The 17,524-nt window shown below is 46.3% G+C and overlaps 1 protein-coding gene across 1 annotated transcript in view; it reads left to right on the forward strand.

Moving 5' to 3' along the window:
* Positions 1–3,223, forward strand: part of il1rapl1a (interleukin 1 receptor accessory protein-like 1a) — a 171,385-nt gene extending 168,162 nt beyond the window's left edge. The window contains exon 11 of the mRNA XM_060928679.1: positions 2,508–3,223. Coding sequence (XP_060784662.1) covers positions 2,508–3,223 — 716 coding nt within the window. The remainder of the gene's footprint in view (positions 1–2,507) is intronic.
* Positions 3,224–17,524: the final 14,301 nt, after the last annotated feature.

Raw genomic sequence — 17,524 nt, forward strand, 5'->3', positions numbered from 1 at the left:
AGGACTAGCCCCCCACTGTAACCCTAGCTACACTACCGTTCAAAAGTTTGGGGTCACCCAGACAATTTTGTGTTTTCCATGAAAAGTCACACTTTTATTTACCACCATAAGTTGTCAAATGAATAGAAAATCTAGTCAAGACATTTTTCTGGCCATTTTGAGCATTTAATCGACCCCACAAATGTGATGCTCCAGAAACTCAATCTGCTCAAAGGAAGGTCAGTTTTATAGCTTCTCTAAAGAGCTCAACTGTTTTCAGCTGTGCTAACATGATTGTACAAGGGTTTTCTAATCATCCATTAGCCTTCTGAGGCAATGAGCAAACACATTGTACCATTAGAACACTGGAGTGAGAGTTGCTGGAAATGGGCCTCTATACACCTATGTACTGGAGATATTGCACCAAAAACCAGACATTTAGTAGAATTTAGCTAGAATAGTCACTTACCACATTAGCAATGTATAGAGTGTATTTCTGATTAGTTTAACGTGATCTTCATTGAAAAGAACAGTGCTTTTCTTTCAAAAATAAGGACATTTCAAAGTGACCCCAAACTTTTGAATGGTAGTGTATGTACCGTAATAGGCGAGAGGCTGTGGAAACGGAGATCGGCGCCACATGGTGCGGGAAGGACTTTAACTTTTTTTTTCTGAGAATAAACTAAAAGTGCAGTGCTAAAGAGGAGATCAAGAACTGGGACTGAATGAGGGGAAATAGTAGAGCCTGGGACAGAGCCAGGAACAGAGTTTAGGTGCGACACAGCTCAGAGACTAAGCACAGCTTGCTTTATAATGCCACAGGCCCCAATCAGTGACAGAGACTGCCCCGGGAACATGTCAATTGAATCTGATGGATTGGATGACAGAAGGAATACCACATGGCGTGTAACATAGGACCATTTGAGAGTGATAGCAGAGGTTCACTGGCCAAGGCTACTAGTGTAGGGACAATAACAGATGCTATAGGAGATAAGAGAGCGGCTCAGTGGGCAGCGAAGGAGCATGAAAAGCAGAGCTGTAGTACCCTGAGTCTGGTCTCTTGACAGATTTCTTTTTCAAATATCTTGGTTGTTGGTATATTTATTCAGAATTGCCTTGGTTTTGTCCACTGAGCTTGCCAAATTTGGTATCAGGATGCAGGCACTTACTGATGTAATTGCAGGAAGAAGCAGCGAGCAAACAGTACAGAGCCAAATCGTGATGCAATAATCACAGTCAGAAGGCAGGCAAGGGTCAGTCGATAGGCAAAAACAGGAAGCGCAAATGGAGAAAGGCTAGCAAGAGCCACAAAACAGGCAGCAATAACAAAGGCCCAGTATGGACTAGGAACTCAGAACAATACTTCACAGTGAGGCAGTATATGAGAGGGGTTTAAGTAGCATGGTGGTGATTTGCAAATGAGCCACAGCTCAGTTCAATACTCTGGTGACAGGGGGCGCTGTGAATCTTTCTGAGTGGCCATGTTTGTAGTTTGGTTAACGCTGCTGGTTTCAGCGCCCTTACTGACATTTGGTCACGACTAATACCAGCTACCATTTTAGATGTCTTGTTGTCTACAGCTTTATGGATTATTTGTGTATGAATTTTATTATTTTAAATGAAAAAATACTGATCAGTAGTATTTATACACTCTGCACCCTAATAATAGCAAAGACTACCATTGCAGGTAGTGCATATCACACACCTAAAAGTAATGCCATAAATGATGTTTGATCCTACAGTGTTCGTTCACTATTTGATTAGTACAAATAAAACATTATCTTAACACACTTAATGAACCTTTACTATCACTTTACAAAACAAGCCAACAAAAACAAGTTTTATGTGTAAATATACTGTTTTTACATTGTTCCTTAAATATGAGTTTGGGGTAAAAGTGGTAGCAAATTTAAATTTTCACTAGCATTGGTGATATCTTTTCAGACGCCTAAATTCATTCTACAAAATGAATGATCAGACTTACAGCTGGCTCTCAGATAACTCAACCAGAGAAACTACATAAACACATGTTATGTCACTAAGAGGACTGGTTTTATTTCTCAGTTTTGCCTTTCCTCAGGCTTGACTTGTTTTGGCATGGTATTCATTCTCCAAAATGAATGATCAGACTTGCTTTATACTCACTCTGACACAAGCTTGACTATACTTGACTTGGTCTCAGAAATGGTGTCTTTGACTACAACATTGGACCAGGTGAGCCCTCAGGAACTGGAGAAGCAGAGACTGTAAGCTAAGGATCAATAGGCTTCAGTAAGCACTTTAGTAGTCTCCTGTCTTCCTGATGGGTCAAACCTGTTGGGAAAAAAAGCATAAACACTGCTTAGAGCTGCTATAATAACACATAAAGGACCTCTCAAACATAAACCAAGGGGTAAATATGGGATGATACGAGAAGAAGATACAGCTGAATCAAACTAAGCACAGGAGCTGGTATGAGCCGAAACAGCAGCAAACAGGAATGTTCCATGTCAATAACATAGATATGTTTCTTTCTCTATGTTTTGTAGCATATATTGAAGATGTGGCTCGCTGTGTGGAGATGAGCAAGCGTCTGATCATTGTGTTGACCCCTGGCTATGTGCTACGTCGTGGTTGGAGCATATTCGAGATGGAATCACGTCTTCGTAGCTCTCTAGTGTCAGGTGAGATCAAGGTGATTCTGATTGAATGCGCTGAGCTGCGTGGTGTCATCAACTACCAAGAGGTAGAGGAGCTGAAGCAGTCTATCAAGTCTCTGACCGTGGTGCGCTGGAGTGGCCCACGAAGCAACAAGCCCGGCTCACGATTCTGGAAGCAGCTGCGTTATGCTATGCCATGCCGCCGGCCACAGCCCAGTCTCAGGACCCCCGCAGTAGACGCAGGAGAGCCAAACCCCTTTGCTCACCTCCACACCGTTTCAGCAATCTCAGTGGCCACAGCAGCATCAACAGCAGCAGCTCCAGCCCGTCCTGAGCTTCGGGCCGCACTGCGCAGCTCATACCGAGCACACTCATTGGCAAGGCAGAAACACGCGCACTTCCGCAGCTATGATTACGAGCTGCCACTGGCAGCAGGAGCCACTCTGCCAGCACAACCCACCTACTGCAACCTGCCACTTACGCTGCTTAATGGCCAGTGGCCCACCGCCAAGCGCCAACACAGTCTGGATGAGCCGCACGCCAACAACAATGCCATGCTGCCGTTGCTGCCCCGTGAAACCAGCATCTCCAGCGTCATCTGGTGATGGAGAGGCAGCAAGGATTATATGACTCCTGTAGATGGGCTAGGCTGGGACAAAACCTCTTATGCTCATAGGGACGTAGGGAAATCTGGCCAAACAGAGATACTTACGGAACAGCCTTTGCTCTAATCAAGCACCATGGTCTTTCCGTGTCCGGCTTTCGGTCCACTGGATTTGCTGATCTCATACTGAGGCTACTCTGGAAGTAAAGCTCTGCAGTAATGGATTAATTAATTAGTGCCATATCAATGTAGTGGGGAGTCTATGAGTGAACTGAGACATGCAGCCACACCACATGAACGGAAACAGGGTCCTGCACAGACGTCTGGCGTTTACGCATAGCATCACCATCTCCCGATCTCTATACACTTTGTCTCATCACACTGCCTTTGTTTTTGTTTTTTAAATTTTTTTTTCTTTTTTTTCTATTGCCAAAAGATATATCGGTACTTTCACTTTAGTTGATGATCTTTTTACTGTACTACTAAACTTGCAATTGATTTTACTTACTTTCAGTTTGAAACAGTGTGAGCCATTTTGAAATTAGGGCTTGGCTAAATGAAATGTTCACCCTTTTGTTTTTACCGACAGTTTGCTCTACATGTTGATCCAAGTGTCCAGCTTCTGTTAGCTTCTGTACGATGTGTATTTATGATTTTAATTGGACAATTTGTAAGAGGAAAAAAAAAATCACAGAGAATTATGCAAGGAGCGGAGCCCATCCTCAAATAATAAAGGGTATTTTAAGAAACAAGAAATCTATTTTTATAAATGGAAAGCTGTTTCTCTATATACAACAGCATCACCAGGACAACGGGGTAAAAGACTTGTGCATTTTGGGTCTTTTATAAATTTTGCTACATTGTTTTTGTTTGTACAACCTACAATAAAATAACTTGATGTCCTCAAATTAATTTAGGAAACAATAGTATACTGCATTTCCTATAGTTGGGTAAAATCTAATGAAATACAAGGTTTTTTCTTTTCTCTTTTCAAATAACTCTTAAAGTCAAGTTTTAAAGGACTTAGAATCCTGTGTAAAATCCATATGCATAGAGGATTGATATGTATTATGATTTGGATATTTATATTACTATGTATTATAAAACACTACATCCACTGAAATGGAGTGTTTATATTTCTAAAGGCACAATCATTCTTGTTTCCATTTTGTTTGTCACTGTGCATTAAAGTCACCAACCTCTGTCAGTTTATGTGTAGTAAATGCTGAAGTCCAGTGTGTGTGTGTGTGTGTGTGTGTCCCCGTGCGAGTGTGCAGCTCTCAGTACAGAATGTCTTCAAACAGACTTCACTTTCAATTTCAGCAATTCCCTTCTATTTTTTTTTTTTTTTAGTTTATATTAGTAATGTATGGAGCATCATGTATAAAATACAAGAGATGCCAAATATACAGTAGTGAAACAAATATAGTAACGTATATAAAAGAAAAATATGCATATTATAGCAAGCAAATAAGATCCACAATTCTTATTAGTAAATGTAATAGCTAAATATAGCTCCAAGCAGTGATGAGGGGCCAAGTCGTACAGCAGTGCAGAGTCGCCATGGCAACTTGATCTGATCATGTTAAAAGAATGGCTGTAAGCACTGATAGCAGGGATTTTTTTTGTCAATTAACCAAACATTGGGTGCAACTGAGATATGGCCTCACATCCTGTTTGGCGGATTTGCTGCAGATTCCAATGGACTGTAATAGATGAACAATTTTAAAATGAAAAATCCATCTGATATCTTTCAAGAACCTTGGATTGTATGGAATCAATTTTGTGCCAAAATGTTCATACAATACTTTTGAAATATCAAACAAAAACGACAAATCAAAATACAAAAAGAAAGTAAATTTTTTTAGACTGGCAAACAAATTATTCATGTAATCGTGCAAAATATCAGTCTATTACTCTTCAGAAACCTTTTATTTTTGTTCCACGTCTTTCTCAGTTTTGTTTGACGTAATTTATTTTGGTTGCGATTCCAGCTTTCTCGTTTGCGCTCCCTGACTTTTTGCTTGCAGTTTTGGCACAAACTTCACGTGTGGGTGGGCTGTCCAGGAATGCATTCCCCGGAGGCTGTTGCAGCCATTCCCTACTCGGATTCTGGCGGACTGTTTGACGAGTGAGCGATCCATTGACGGTAAACAAGGATCGAGTGGACTTCAGTGGCAACTATGATATTGAATTAATTCAACAAAGTGTAAGTGCTGGACAAATGTGTTGTATGTGTTGCAGTAGTACACATTATGCAGGCGTGTTTAACGTTATCAAGACAGCTATTATATTGGGTAGTGGAGCGAAGGCTAACATTTGACTTGCCACGAAACACCTGCATAATGTGCACTACTGCAACACATACAACACATTTGTCCCACACTTACACTTTGTTGAATTAATTCAATATCATAGTTGCCACTGAAGTCCACTCGATCCTTGTTTACCGTCAATGGATCGGTCACTCGTCAAACAGTCCGCCAGAATCCGAGTAGGGAATGGCTGAGCGTAGCTGTCAGTCAAACACAAGTTAGCCAATGGGAATGCGTTCCTGGACAGCCCACCCACACGTGAAGTTTGTGCCAAAACTGCAAGCAAAAAGTCAGGGAGCGCAAACGAGAAAGCTGGAATCGCAACCAAAATAAATTACGTCAAACAAAACCAAGAAAGACGCGGAACAAAAACAAAAGGTTTCTGAAGAGTAATACACTGATATTTTGCATGATTACACGAATAATTTGTTTGCCAGTCTAAAAAAATTGACTTTTTTTTTTGTATTTTGATTTGTCGTATTTGTTTGATATTTCAAAAGTATTGTATGAACATTTTGGCACAAAATTGATTCCATAGGATTGAAGATCATTTCTGCCAAATTTGATGAATACTGGACAAAATTTGTGGCCTGTGAACATTTTCTTTTTTTTTTCATGAAGAAGAAGCAAAACAAAACGGCAACTGTTTCAATTAAGTTGACAAGACAATTTGTCATGTCTCATCTTTGGAACCATCACCTGACAAGAATCACTTTTGTTAAGGGAATCACATCATCATGCGGTGTCCCTCAGTGATCAAATTACATGACAGGCATTTAGCAGACGCTCTTATCCAGAGCGACAAACAACATACCCAGAGCAGCCTGGGGAACAGTTGGGGTTAGGTGCCTTGCTCAAGGGTACTTCAGCTATTCCTGCTGGTCCAGGAAATTGAACCAGCAACCTTTTAGTCCCAAAGTTGCTTCTCTAACCATTAGGCCATGGCTATAGAAACAGCATAGACAATAGACACAATTTATTTTTCACATCCTCATGAAGGCATCCAAAGTCCATCAAAGCCTTGCTGAAATATGCTCTTACATCCTGTTTGGTGGCTTCACTACCGATTTCGATTTCACAGACAAATGGTGTCGAAAATCAAATATCCCTCTGACAGCTTTTGTGAGGCTTGGTCCGAAGATCGGGAGTCCAAAGATTGGTGAAGATTGAGCAAACGTTGTGTCCTGTGACCAATTTTAAAAACTGTGGATAAAATCCAATATAGCAGCCACATCAGTTAGGTAGACCTAAAAAATTGCTATGCCTCAGCCTCCCACAGTATCACCAAACATGTGAATCAGTGTTTTAAAGGCAAACTCATCAGCAGTTATTAGCCAAAACTATGGGGTGCCAAGTGTCACCGGGCCCATTTTGTGGACGAAATGCATTTCGTCCATCACAGAATGCATTTCATCATCACAAAATGCATTTCATCCCACGAAATGCATTTCATCCATCACGAAATGCATTTCATCCATCACGAAATGCATTTCATCCATCACAAAATGCATTTCGTCCATCACAAAATGCATTTCGTCCAACGAAATGCATTTTGTGATGGACGAAATGCATTTCGTGGGACAAAATGCATTTTGTGATGATGAACTGCATTCTGTGATGGACGAAATGCATTTCGTCCACGAAATGGGCCCGGTGACACTTGGCACCCCATACAAAACACATTTTTCTTATTGCAGCACTCTTCAGTAGTCAAATGATGGAAAAATTTGTGCTTCCTCAGAATGGGATCTCAAGTCCACGGACCAAGTCTGGATTTGATCACTGATTTCTACGTAAAATATCTGGATAGCTCATTGGCCAGTCAGAGTGAAGCCATCTGGCCGCCATACAGTATTACCACGCACATCAGATCGGTACAGTCATATCTCTGCCTAAGAAGCTACACAAAACTGGACATGTTATTCATCTAATTGTTGAGAAAAAAATCAAACAAACTGGACATATTATTTATAAATGTGTGTCAGTGTGTGAATGGTTGATTTTTGTGGGGGTGTTTGTGTTTTAATCATAATGTACAGTATCCAATACATTTTATCATCATGGATACATTCAGGAAAATTACTGCAGATTTTTATTTATTCGACCAAATAGAAAATACATAGACAACACATGCATAACAGAGAAGAAAACAAAGTGTACAGTACATTACAACATGATAGAACAATTCTGGTTTACACAGAGATGGAGACAGCATGTGGGTCAGGGTCCACAAGATTAATGTCATTTGCTGTTGCGTAGAAGCATGTGAACCCTCTCACACTGTTCCAGATCAGCAATAAAAAATAAACAAATACATTCTATTGCACAGAATGAAAAATGAAATGAAACTAATCATGCAAATAATGAATGGAACAGAGTTGATATTACAGATTAACTATTTAGAAAAAGACCGACACCAATATGCCGCTATAGTTACAAACTATGTTTAATCAATTAATCATCTAATAAAAATAAAATTAAACAATCCTAAATTAATTAAAATTTATTGCATAATAACAATAAATTATTCTAATACTCCATTTATTAGAAAAATATTTCCATACAAATTAATATTTCCAAAACATTAAAAATTGATATAAAGTTCAAGAAAACCTAAATAACATCAGGCGATAGCTATTTATAAATATATCAAACAAAAATAAGATCAATATAACAATTCAATAGTTAAAAAAAGCCAATGTGTGTTAAAGAAAATGAGCTGTGAGATACAGTGTCTTGCAAAAATATTCATCCACCTTGGTGTTTGTCATGTTTTGTCACATTACAAGCTGGAATTAAAGTAGATTTTTGGAGGGTTAGCACCATTTGATTTACACAACATGCCTACCACTTTAAAGGTGAAAATTATTGTTTTATTGTGACACATACAATAATTAAGATGAAAAAACAGAAATCTGGAGTGTGCATAGGTATTCACCCCTTAAAGTCAATACTTTGTAGAGCCACCTTTTGCTGCAATTAGAGCTGCAAGTCTCTTGGGGTATGTCTGGGGTATGTCTGTCTCTTGGGGTATGTCTCTGGGGTAAGAGCTGTTCAAAAAAAATGATCAGAGACTGAACTGGAAAAGGGAAAAAAAGCAATAACAGTGAAGGGGAGCACTATAAAGATATATAAGGAATGGGGGCAAAGTTGAGAAAATAAGAGGAAGAAATGAAAGGGAAAAAAGTCAGGAAATACTTTTCTTGGGGCAAATTTAATTGGATACGACACTTTAATACATAAACCAAATACACGTGATATGCGTGGCAATATGGCGGCCAGATGACTTCACTTGTCTGTACAGTGTGTACTGGCAAATGAGCTCTCTGTTATTTTAAGTAGAGATCAGTGGTTTTGATACTTCAAAGCTTTGCTGAAATATAACCTCACTTTCTATTTGCTGCAAACAGTTTCAGAGATTTGACCTCATTTCCTGTTTGCCAGTTTCGCCTCTGAATTCCATTGGCAGCCTGTTTTGAAAAGGAAAAATCCAGATGCCTTTATGAAGCTTGGTCTGAAGATCACCTATCACAGGCTTATTAAAAGAGAAAAAGGGTAATGCAATGGAAGAGGCTGTTTTGATAGTAAGCCTTTTTCTTTTTTGCCCTGCTTCAACTATATTACGTAGATCCAGGATTGCATGGCATATTTGATGTATTGTTATTTTCAAAAGTGTATAACATAAGAATTAAGTCTATCAGTGTGTATGTTCAGGACTTTACTTTAGGGGTTTGGTGCAGTGTGGATTGGGTGGCAGTCGAAGGCAGGGGCCTCGACGACCTGACCCCCGGACACAGCGGCTGGCTGTTGGGACATGGAATGTCACTTCGCTGGGGGGGAAGGAGCCTGAGCTTGTGCGGGAGGTTGAGAGGTACCGGCTAGAGATAGTCGGGCTCACCTCCACGCACAGCTTGGGCTCTGGAACCCAGCTCCTCGAGAGGGGCTGGACTTTCCACTTCTCTGGAGTCGCCCATGGTGAGCGGCGGCGGGCTGGTGTGGGCTTCCTTATAGCTCCCCAGCTCAGCCGCCATGTGTTGGAGTTTACCCCAGTGAACGAGAGGGTCGCCTCTCTGCGCCTTCGGATTGGGGAGAGGGCTCTTGCTGTTGTTTGTGCCTACGGGCCAAATAGCAGTATAGAGTATCCGGCCTTCTTGGAGTCCCTGGGAGAGGTACTGAGGGGTGCTCAGACTGGGGACTCCATTGTGCTACTGGGGGACTTCAATGCTCACGTGGGCGATGACAGTGACACCTGGAGGGGCGTGGTTGGGAGGAACGGCCTCCCCGATCTGAACCCGAGTGGTGTTTTGTTATTGGACTTCTGTGCTAGTCACAGTTTGTCCATAACGAACACCATGTTCGAGCATAGGGGTGTCCATAAGTGCACGTGGCACCAGGACACCTTAGGTCGGAGGTCGATGATCGACTTTGTAGTCGTGTCATCTGATCTCCGACCCTATGTCTTGGACACTCGGGTGAAGAGAGGGGCTGAGTTGTCAACTGATCACCACCTGGTGGTGAGTTGGATCCGCTGGCGGAGGAGGAAGCTGGACAGACCTGGCAGGCCCAAACGTATGGTGAGGGTCTGCTGGGAACGTCTGGCCGAGCACTCTGTTGGGGAGGTCTTTAACTCCCACCTCCGGGAGAGCTTTTCCCAGCTTCCGAGGGAGGCGGGGGACATTGAGTCTGAGTGGACCATGTTCTCTACCTCCATTGTGGACGCAGCTGTTCGGAGCTGTGGCCGCAAGGTCTCCGGTGCCTGTCGTGGCGGCAATCCCCGAACCCGGTGGTGGACACCGGAAGTAAGGGATGCCGTCAAGCTGAAGAAGGAGTCCTATCGGGCCATGTTGACCTCCGGGACTCCTGAGGCAGCCGACGGGTATCGGCAGGCCAGGCGTGCTGCAGCTCGGGCAGTTGCGGAGGCAAAAACTCGGAACTGGGAGGAGTTCGGGGAGGCCATGGAGAAGGACTATCGGTCGGCCTCGAAGAAATTCTGGCAAACCGTCCGGCGCCTCAGGAGGGGGAAGCAGTACTCTGCCAACACTGTTTACAGTGCGGGTGGGGAGCTGTTGACCTCGACTGGGGACATTGTCGGGCGGTGGAAGGAATACTTTGAGGATCTCCTCAATCCCACCGTCATGTCTTCCACTGAGGAGACTGAGGCTGATGACTCAGAGGTGGACTCGTCCATTACCCAAGCCGAAGTCACTGAGGTGGTTTGCAAGCTCCTCGGTGGCAAGGCACCGGGGGTGGATGAGATCCGCCCTGAGTATCTCAAGTCTCTGGATGTTGTGGGGCTGTCTTGGTTGACACGCCTCTGCAACATCGCGTGGCGGTCGGGGACAGTGCCTCTGGAGTGGCAGACTGGGGTGGTGGTCCCTCTTTTTAAGAAAGGGGACCGGAGAGTGTGCTCCAATTATAGGGGAATCACACTTCTCAGCCTCCCAGGGAAAGTTTACTCCAGGGTACTGGAGAGGAGAATTCGACCGATAGTCGAACCTCGGATCCAGGAGGAACAATGCGGTTTTCGTCCTGGTCGCGGAACACTGGACCAGCTCTATACCCTTCATAGGGTGCTCGAGGGTTCATGGGAGTTTGCCCAACCAGTCCACATGTGCTTTGTGGATCTGGAGAAGGCATTCGACCGTGTCCCCCGTGGTATTCTGTGGGGGGTGCTTCGGGAGTATGGGGTTCGGGGCTCTTTGCTAAGGGCTGTCCGGTCCCTGTACGAACGGAGCAGGAGTCTGGTTCGCATTGCCGGCAGTAAGTCAGACCTGTTCCCAGTGCATGTTGGACTCCGTCAGGGCTGCCCTTTGTCACCGGTTCTGTTCATAATTTTTATGGACAGAATTTCTAGGCGCAGCCAGGGGCCGGAAGGAATCCTGTTTGGGAACCACAGGATTTCATCTCTGCTTTTTGCGGATGATGTTGTCCTGTTGGCTTCTTCAAACCAGGACCTTCAGCATGCACTGGGGCGGTTTGCAGTCGAGTGTGAAGCGGCTGGGATGAGAATCAGCACCTCCAAGTCCGAGGCCATGGTTCTCGACCGGAAAAGGGTGGCTTGCCCTCTCCAGGTTGGTGGAGAAGTCCTGCCTCAAGTGGAGGAGTTTAAGTATCTCGGGATCTTGTTCACGAGTGAGGGAAGGATGGAGCGTGAGATCGACAGGCGGATCGGTGCAGCCTCCGCAGTGATGCGGTCGCTTTACCGGTCCGTCGTGGTGAAGAAGGAGCTGAGCCAAAAGGCGAAGCTCTCAATTTACCGGTCGATCTACGTTCCGACTCTCACCTATGGTCATGAGCTTTGGGTAATGACAGAAAGAACAAGATCGCGGATACAAGCGGCTGAAATGAGTTTCCTTCGCAGGGTGGCTGGGCGCTCCCTTAGAGATAGGGTGAGAAGCACAGTCACTCGGGAGGAGCTCGGAGTAGAGCCGCTGCTCCTCCACATCGAGAGGAACCAGCTGAGGTGGCTCGGGCATCTTTTTCGGATGCCTCCTGGACGCCTCCCTGGGGAGGTGTTCCAGGCATGTCCCCCCGGGAGGAGGCCCCGGGGAAGACCCAGGACACGCTGGAGGGACTATGTCTCTCGGCTGGCCTGGGAACGCCTCGGTGTTCTTCCCGAGGAGCTGGCCGAGGTGTCTGGGGAAAGGGAAGTTTGGGCTTCCATGCTTAGACTGCTGCCTCCGCGACCCGGTCCTGGATAAGCGGAAGAAGACGAGACGAGACGATATTTACTTTAAAGATAAACAAATAGCCTTAAAGGGCATATCCTGGACCAATTTCTTTTTTTTTATGAAAGTATGTCCCTTTACACACTCATCCAGAAGGGTAATTTTGCACAAGGCCATCTGTCTACAGCAGAAAAAAATAAAATAACAAAATGCATCTGGAAAAATCCCAAGGGAGTCTGGAGCAAGAATCGTGACGTTACCTGCGGAAGCACTAGCAGGCTGCGCGAGCTTTGCACTGTTTCAGTGCACAGCCTGTGTAGACCAAGTGCTCCCGTTTCTCTCTCATTGTCCGGTCTTTTGGAAAACGATGAGTACTAATCCCATCATGACTGGTGTTGCTACACCCTCCTACGATACATCTGTTAACCATTTTAATAATTGCTTGATAACATTGAAGAAATTTGCAGAAAACCACCAGACCATTTTCTCATAAACAAATAAGCGCTGACGTAGGATTCAGAGGGAGGCGTCCCGCACATGATGTCACGAAAATCAACGTTTGCCAGGAAATCCAAATGCCAAGTTTTTTCAGAGGTGGACCAATTCACCTCAAATGGCTTGATTTCAGCTGAATTTTTCTGGTATTGCGCAAGGTAAAAAAATTGCACAAAATGCAAAATCTCATCTCATTATCTCTAGCCGCTTTATCCTGTTCTACAGGGTCGCAGGCAAGCTGTAGCCTATCCCAGCTGACTATGGGCGAAAGGCGGGGTACACCCTGGACAAGTCGCCAGGTCATCACAGGGCTGACACATAGACACAGACAACTATTCACACTCACATTCACACCTACGGTCAATTTAGAGTCACCAGTTAACCTAACCTACATGTCTTTGGACTGTGGGGGAAACCGGAGCACCTGGAGGAAACCCATGCGGACACGGGGAGAGCATGCAAACTCCGCACAGAAAGGCCCTCGCCCAGACCTACTTGCTGTGAGGCGACAACGCTAACCACTACACCACCGTGCCGCCGATAAGAAACATGTTTTCCAAAAGAATGCATTACAGCTAGGTGCATACTCTCATGAATGCAGCACCACCATGCCACTATTTGCACAAACTATCTTTTTGAGAGCTTGTGAACATTAATAGCCACACACACACACACACACACACACACACACACACACACACACACACATTAATCCTTTCAGAAGAACCACTTGACCTTGGTTTCATTCATTGGTTAAGTTTGCAAGAAAAAGATCAATAAGTTAGAGACTACTGGCGACCATACCACTGAAACAAAGGCCACTACTGGTGCCGACATTGTGCTCAGCCCTGACACATTTCGGTTTCTGTTCATCTAATCAAGGATAAAGAAAGGACATTGGACATCAGCATCATGAGTTCCTGGAACATGACCACTGTTAGGACTAGGACTGTTTTGGCCTCTAGAGGCCGCTGTTATTTCCTTTTCATGTCGTGTTCATTTTGGCCTCTAGAGGCCGCCACTGTTCCTGTGTTTTGAGTTTGTGTTAATTGCCTAATTATCTTCACCTGTGTCCTTAATTAGTTTGTCTATTTATACCCCTGAGTTCAGTCCTCTTGTCACGGAGTCTTTGTGCTGTTATGTTTATCTCCAGTTTCCTTTGTACTGTGTTTTTTGATCTTCTTAGCTTTTGTATTTTTGCACTTTGCTTTTCTTTTGGATCATACTCTTTGGTTTTTTTTTGTCTTTTGTTTTGCCCTGTATATAGTGTATATAGTTTAAATAAACCTTTTGATTCTTTTTCTACTTCCGCCTCACGCCTCTGCATTTGAGTCATCCCCCTGGTGGCCTAGTGGGGGTTTGCTGGATTATCACACCAACGAACCAGGTTCGAATCCCAGCAAAACCCTAACAGAAAGACTCCGTCATGACCGACTCAGCAGAGGCTGCTTCAACTGTCTACCCGGCCAACCTTCAGGGAATTATGGCAGCTTTGACACGCTTCGGAGCGACCATGGACACTCATGGACGTACACTCACCAGCCAACGTGAGGCCCTCGCTCGCCACGAGGAACTGCTTCAGCAAATTGGGAAAACCCTGGCACAGCTGACATCTCTGCCTGCATCTCCTGCCCCTGATCCAGTTCCTGCTCCTGATCCAGCTCCCACTCCTGCTCCAGTGCCTCCTGCAATGCTGCCTTCTTCACCTCGCGAACCCAGCCTTCCTGCACCACAGAGGTATGACGGCAAGCACAGTGAGTGCCGAGAGTTCCTTACCCAGTGTCAACTCACCTTTGAGCTTCAGCCTACCACCTACACTACGGATCGCCGCAAGATTGCCTTTGTGATCACCTTATTAGCTGGTAAGGCGCGAGCCTGGGCTACTGCTATCTGGCAAAGACAGGGACCTGAGTGCTTTGATTTCCAGCTGTTTTCTGAAGAGATGCTTCGGGTCTTCGATCAGGCAGACATCAGTACTGACGCAGCCCGAAAGCTCATGTCCATCCGGCAAGGAGGAAGCGTCGCAGATTACGCCATCTCGTTCCGAACACTCGCAGCAGTAAGTGGATGGAACGAGACTGCCCTGGTGTCAGCCTTCCACCATGGTCTGTCTGACCCCATCAAGGACGGTCTGGCCTCTATTGGATGCCCAAGTGACCTCGAAACCCTCATCTCACATGCTATTCGTCTGGACAACAGGATGAGAGAACGCCACCAAGCCTTGAGCCCCCCCAGCCTCCCTACCTCTACCTGGAGACCGTCTACCTCCTTCAGTGACTGTCCAGAACCCATGCAAGTGGGTCGTACTCGCCTCTCCGCATCTGAGAGGGAGCGCAGAAGGAGGGACAAGTGCTGCATCTACTGTGGCAAGCCTGGTCACTTCCGAGCATCATGTCCCGAACTCTTGGGAAAAGGACCGCCCCGTCCAGCCGAGGGAGGGTTGTGACGGGGCCTACCCTCTCTCCCGGACTCCCTGGCCAAGGAATCTACATCCCGGTCTCCATCTCCTGGGGTGAGTCTGTCCACTCTTGTCAAGCTTTGATAGACTCAGGGGCGGCTGGGAACTTTATGGATATTCACTTCGCCCAAAGCATCAATATTCCGACTGCACCTCTTGAAGTCCCACTGTCTGTGTCTGCCCTCGATGGCCAAGCGTTAGGTGATGGAAGAGTCACCCAAGTTACTTCTCCAGTTTTCCTCCAGTCTCAAGGTCACAAGGAAGAAATATCCCTGCACCTGATTCCTTCACCTGAGTTCCCAGTTATTCTAGGCCTTCCTTGGCTTACTCGCCACAACCCTCGCATAGACTGGGTAACAAGCCAGGTTGTGGAATGGGGCCCTGCATGCCATGCCTCTTGTCTGCTCTCTAGCTCTCCTGTGTCTCCTGCCGAGCCCCCTGATCTCACCGAGTTATCTCAAGTTCCCACAGAGTACTGGGATCTCAAGGAGGTATTCAGCAAGAGCAGGGCCGCCGTTCTTCCTCCGCACCGGGCCTACGACTGTGCCATCGACTTGCTCCCTGGGACTACCCCTCCTCGTGGCAGACTGTTTTCACTCTCTCAGCCAGAATGCAAGGCCATGGAGGAATACCTCAAAGATGCCCTGGTCTCTGGGTTTATTCGACCCTCCACTTCACCTGCTGGAGCCGGCTTCTTCTTTGTCGGCAAGAAGGATGGGGGGCTCCGACCATGTATTGATTACAGGGGCCTGAATAAGATCACTGTGCGCAACCGATATCCCCTTCCGCTGATGTCCACAGCTTTCGACCTGCTCCAAGGCGCCACCGTCTTCACCAAGTTGGACCTACGGAACGCATACCACCTCATCCGTATCCGACAGGGAGACGAGTGGAAGACTGCCTTTAACACCCCGTCTGGGCACTACGAATACCAGGTGATGCCCTTCGGACTCACCAACGCACCAGCTGTTTTTCAGACCCTAATCAACGACGTCTTAAGGGACATGATTAACCTATACGTTTTTGTCTACCTCGACGACATCCTTATCTTTTCCAAGACCGTGCAGGAGCACCGCCACCATGTCCGCCAGGTTCTCCAGAGGCTGCTACAGAACAATCTGTTCGCCAAGGCCCAGAAATGCGAATTTCATGTTCTGTGGCAGCACCCATGTCAGACCTCACCAAAGGGACAGGTGGATCTTATGGCTGGTCTCCTCAGGCAGAAAAGGCGTTCAAAGACCTCAAGGACCGCTTCTGTACGGCACCCATTCTGGTTCTCCCGGACACCTCCCAACCATTCATCGTGGAGGTGGACGCCTCGGACAGTGGTGTCGGCGCGGTGCTCTCTCAACGTTCGGAAGGAAAGCTGCACCCCTGCGCTTACTTCTCCCACCGCCTGAGTCCTGCTGAGTCCCGGTACGATGTGGGGGATCGAGAACTGCTAGCGGTCAAACTGGCCCTTGAGGAGTGGAGGCACTGGCTGGAGGGAGCACAACATCCATTCCTGGTTTGGACTGACCACAAGAACCTGGAGTACCTCCAGCAAGCCAAGAGACTGAACCCTCGACAGGCTAGGTGGGCCCTGTTTTTCAGTCGGTTTGACTTCACCCTCTCATACCGCCCCGGCTCCAAGAACACCAAACCTGACGCACTGTCCAGACTGTTCTCTGCCACTAACAGGGAGAATGAAGTCGGGCCTATTATCCCTGTGTCCCGGATTGTGGCCCCTGTCCGCTGGGGTATTGAGGAGGCTGTCCGACGAGCCCAACGCCAGGACCCCGGTCCTGGGACGGGGCCACCAGGCCTCTTGTACGTCCCACATCAAGCCCGGGCCAAGGTTCTCCAGTGGGGTCACTCTTCCCCTCTCACCGCCCACCCGGGAGCTCGGAGGACCCTGGACTTCCTGAAAAGACGCTTCTGGTGGCCTAACATGGAGAAGGAAGTAAGGTCATTTGTCCTGTCCTGTGAGGTTTGCACCAGAACCAAGAACCCACGACAGCGTCCCCAGGGTCTCCTGCATCCTCTGACCATTCCCCGGCGTCCCTGGTCCCACGTAGCAGTCGACTTTATCACGGGTCTCCCTGAGTCACAAGGTAACACGGTCATTTTGGTCTTAGTTGACAGATTCTCCAAGGCCTGCCGTTTCATACCACTGTGCAAACTCCCCTCTGCTCTTGAAACTGCGAAACTTTTGTTTAATCATGTCTTCCGAGTCTTTGGTCTTCCACAGGACATCGTCTCAGACCGAGGGCCCCAGTTCTCCTCCCGAGTGTGGCACGGGTTCTGCAAGGTCATCGGAGCCACTGCCAGCCTCTCCTCTGGGTTTCACCCACAGTCCAATGGTCAGACGGAGAGGCTCAACCAGG

This window comes from Neoarius graeffei, chromosome 9, assembly GCF_027579695.1.
Source record: "Neoarius graeffei isolate fNeoGra1 chromosome 9, fNeoGra1.pri, whole genome shotgun sequence".
Classification (NCBI taxonomy): Eukaryota; Metazoa; Chordata; class Actinopteri; order Siluriformes; family Ariidae; genus Neoarius; species Neoarius graeffei.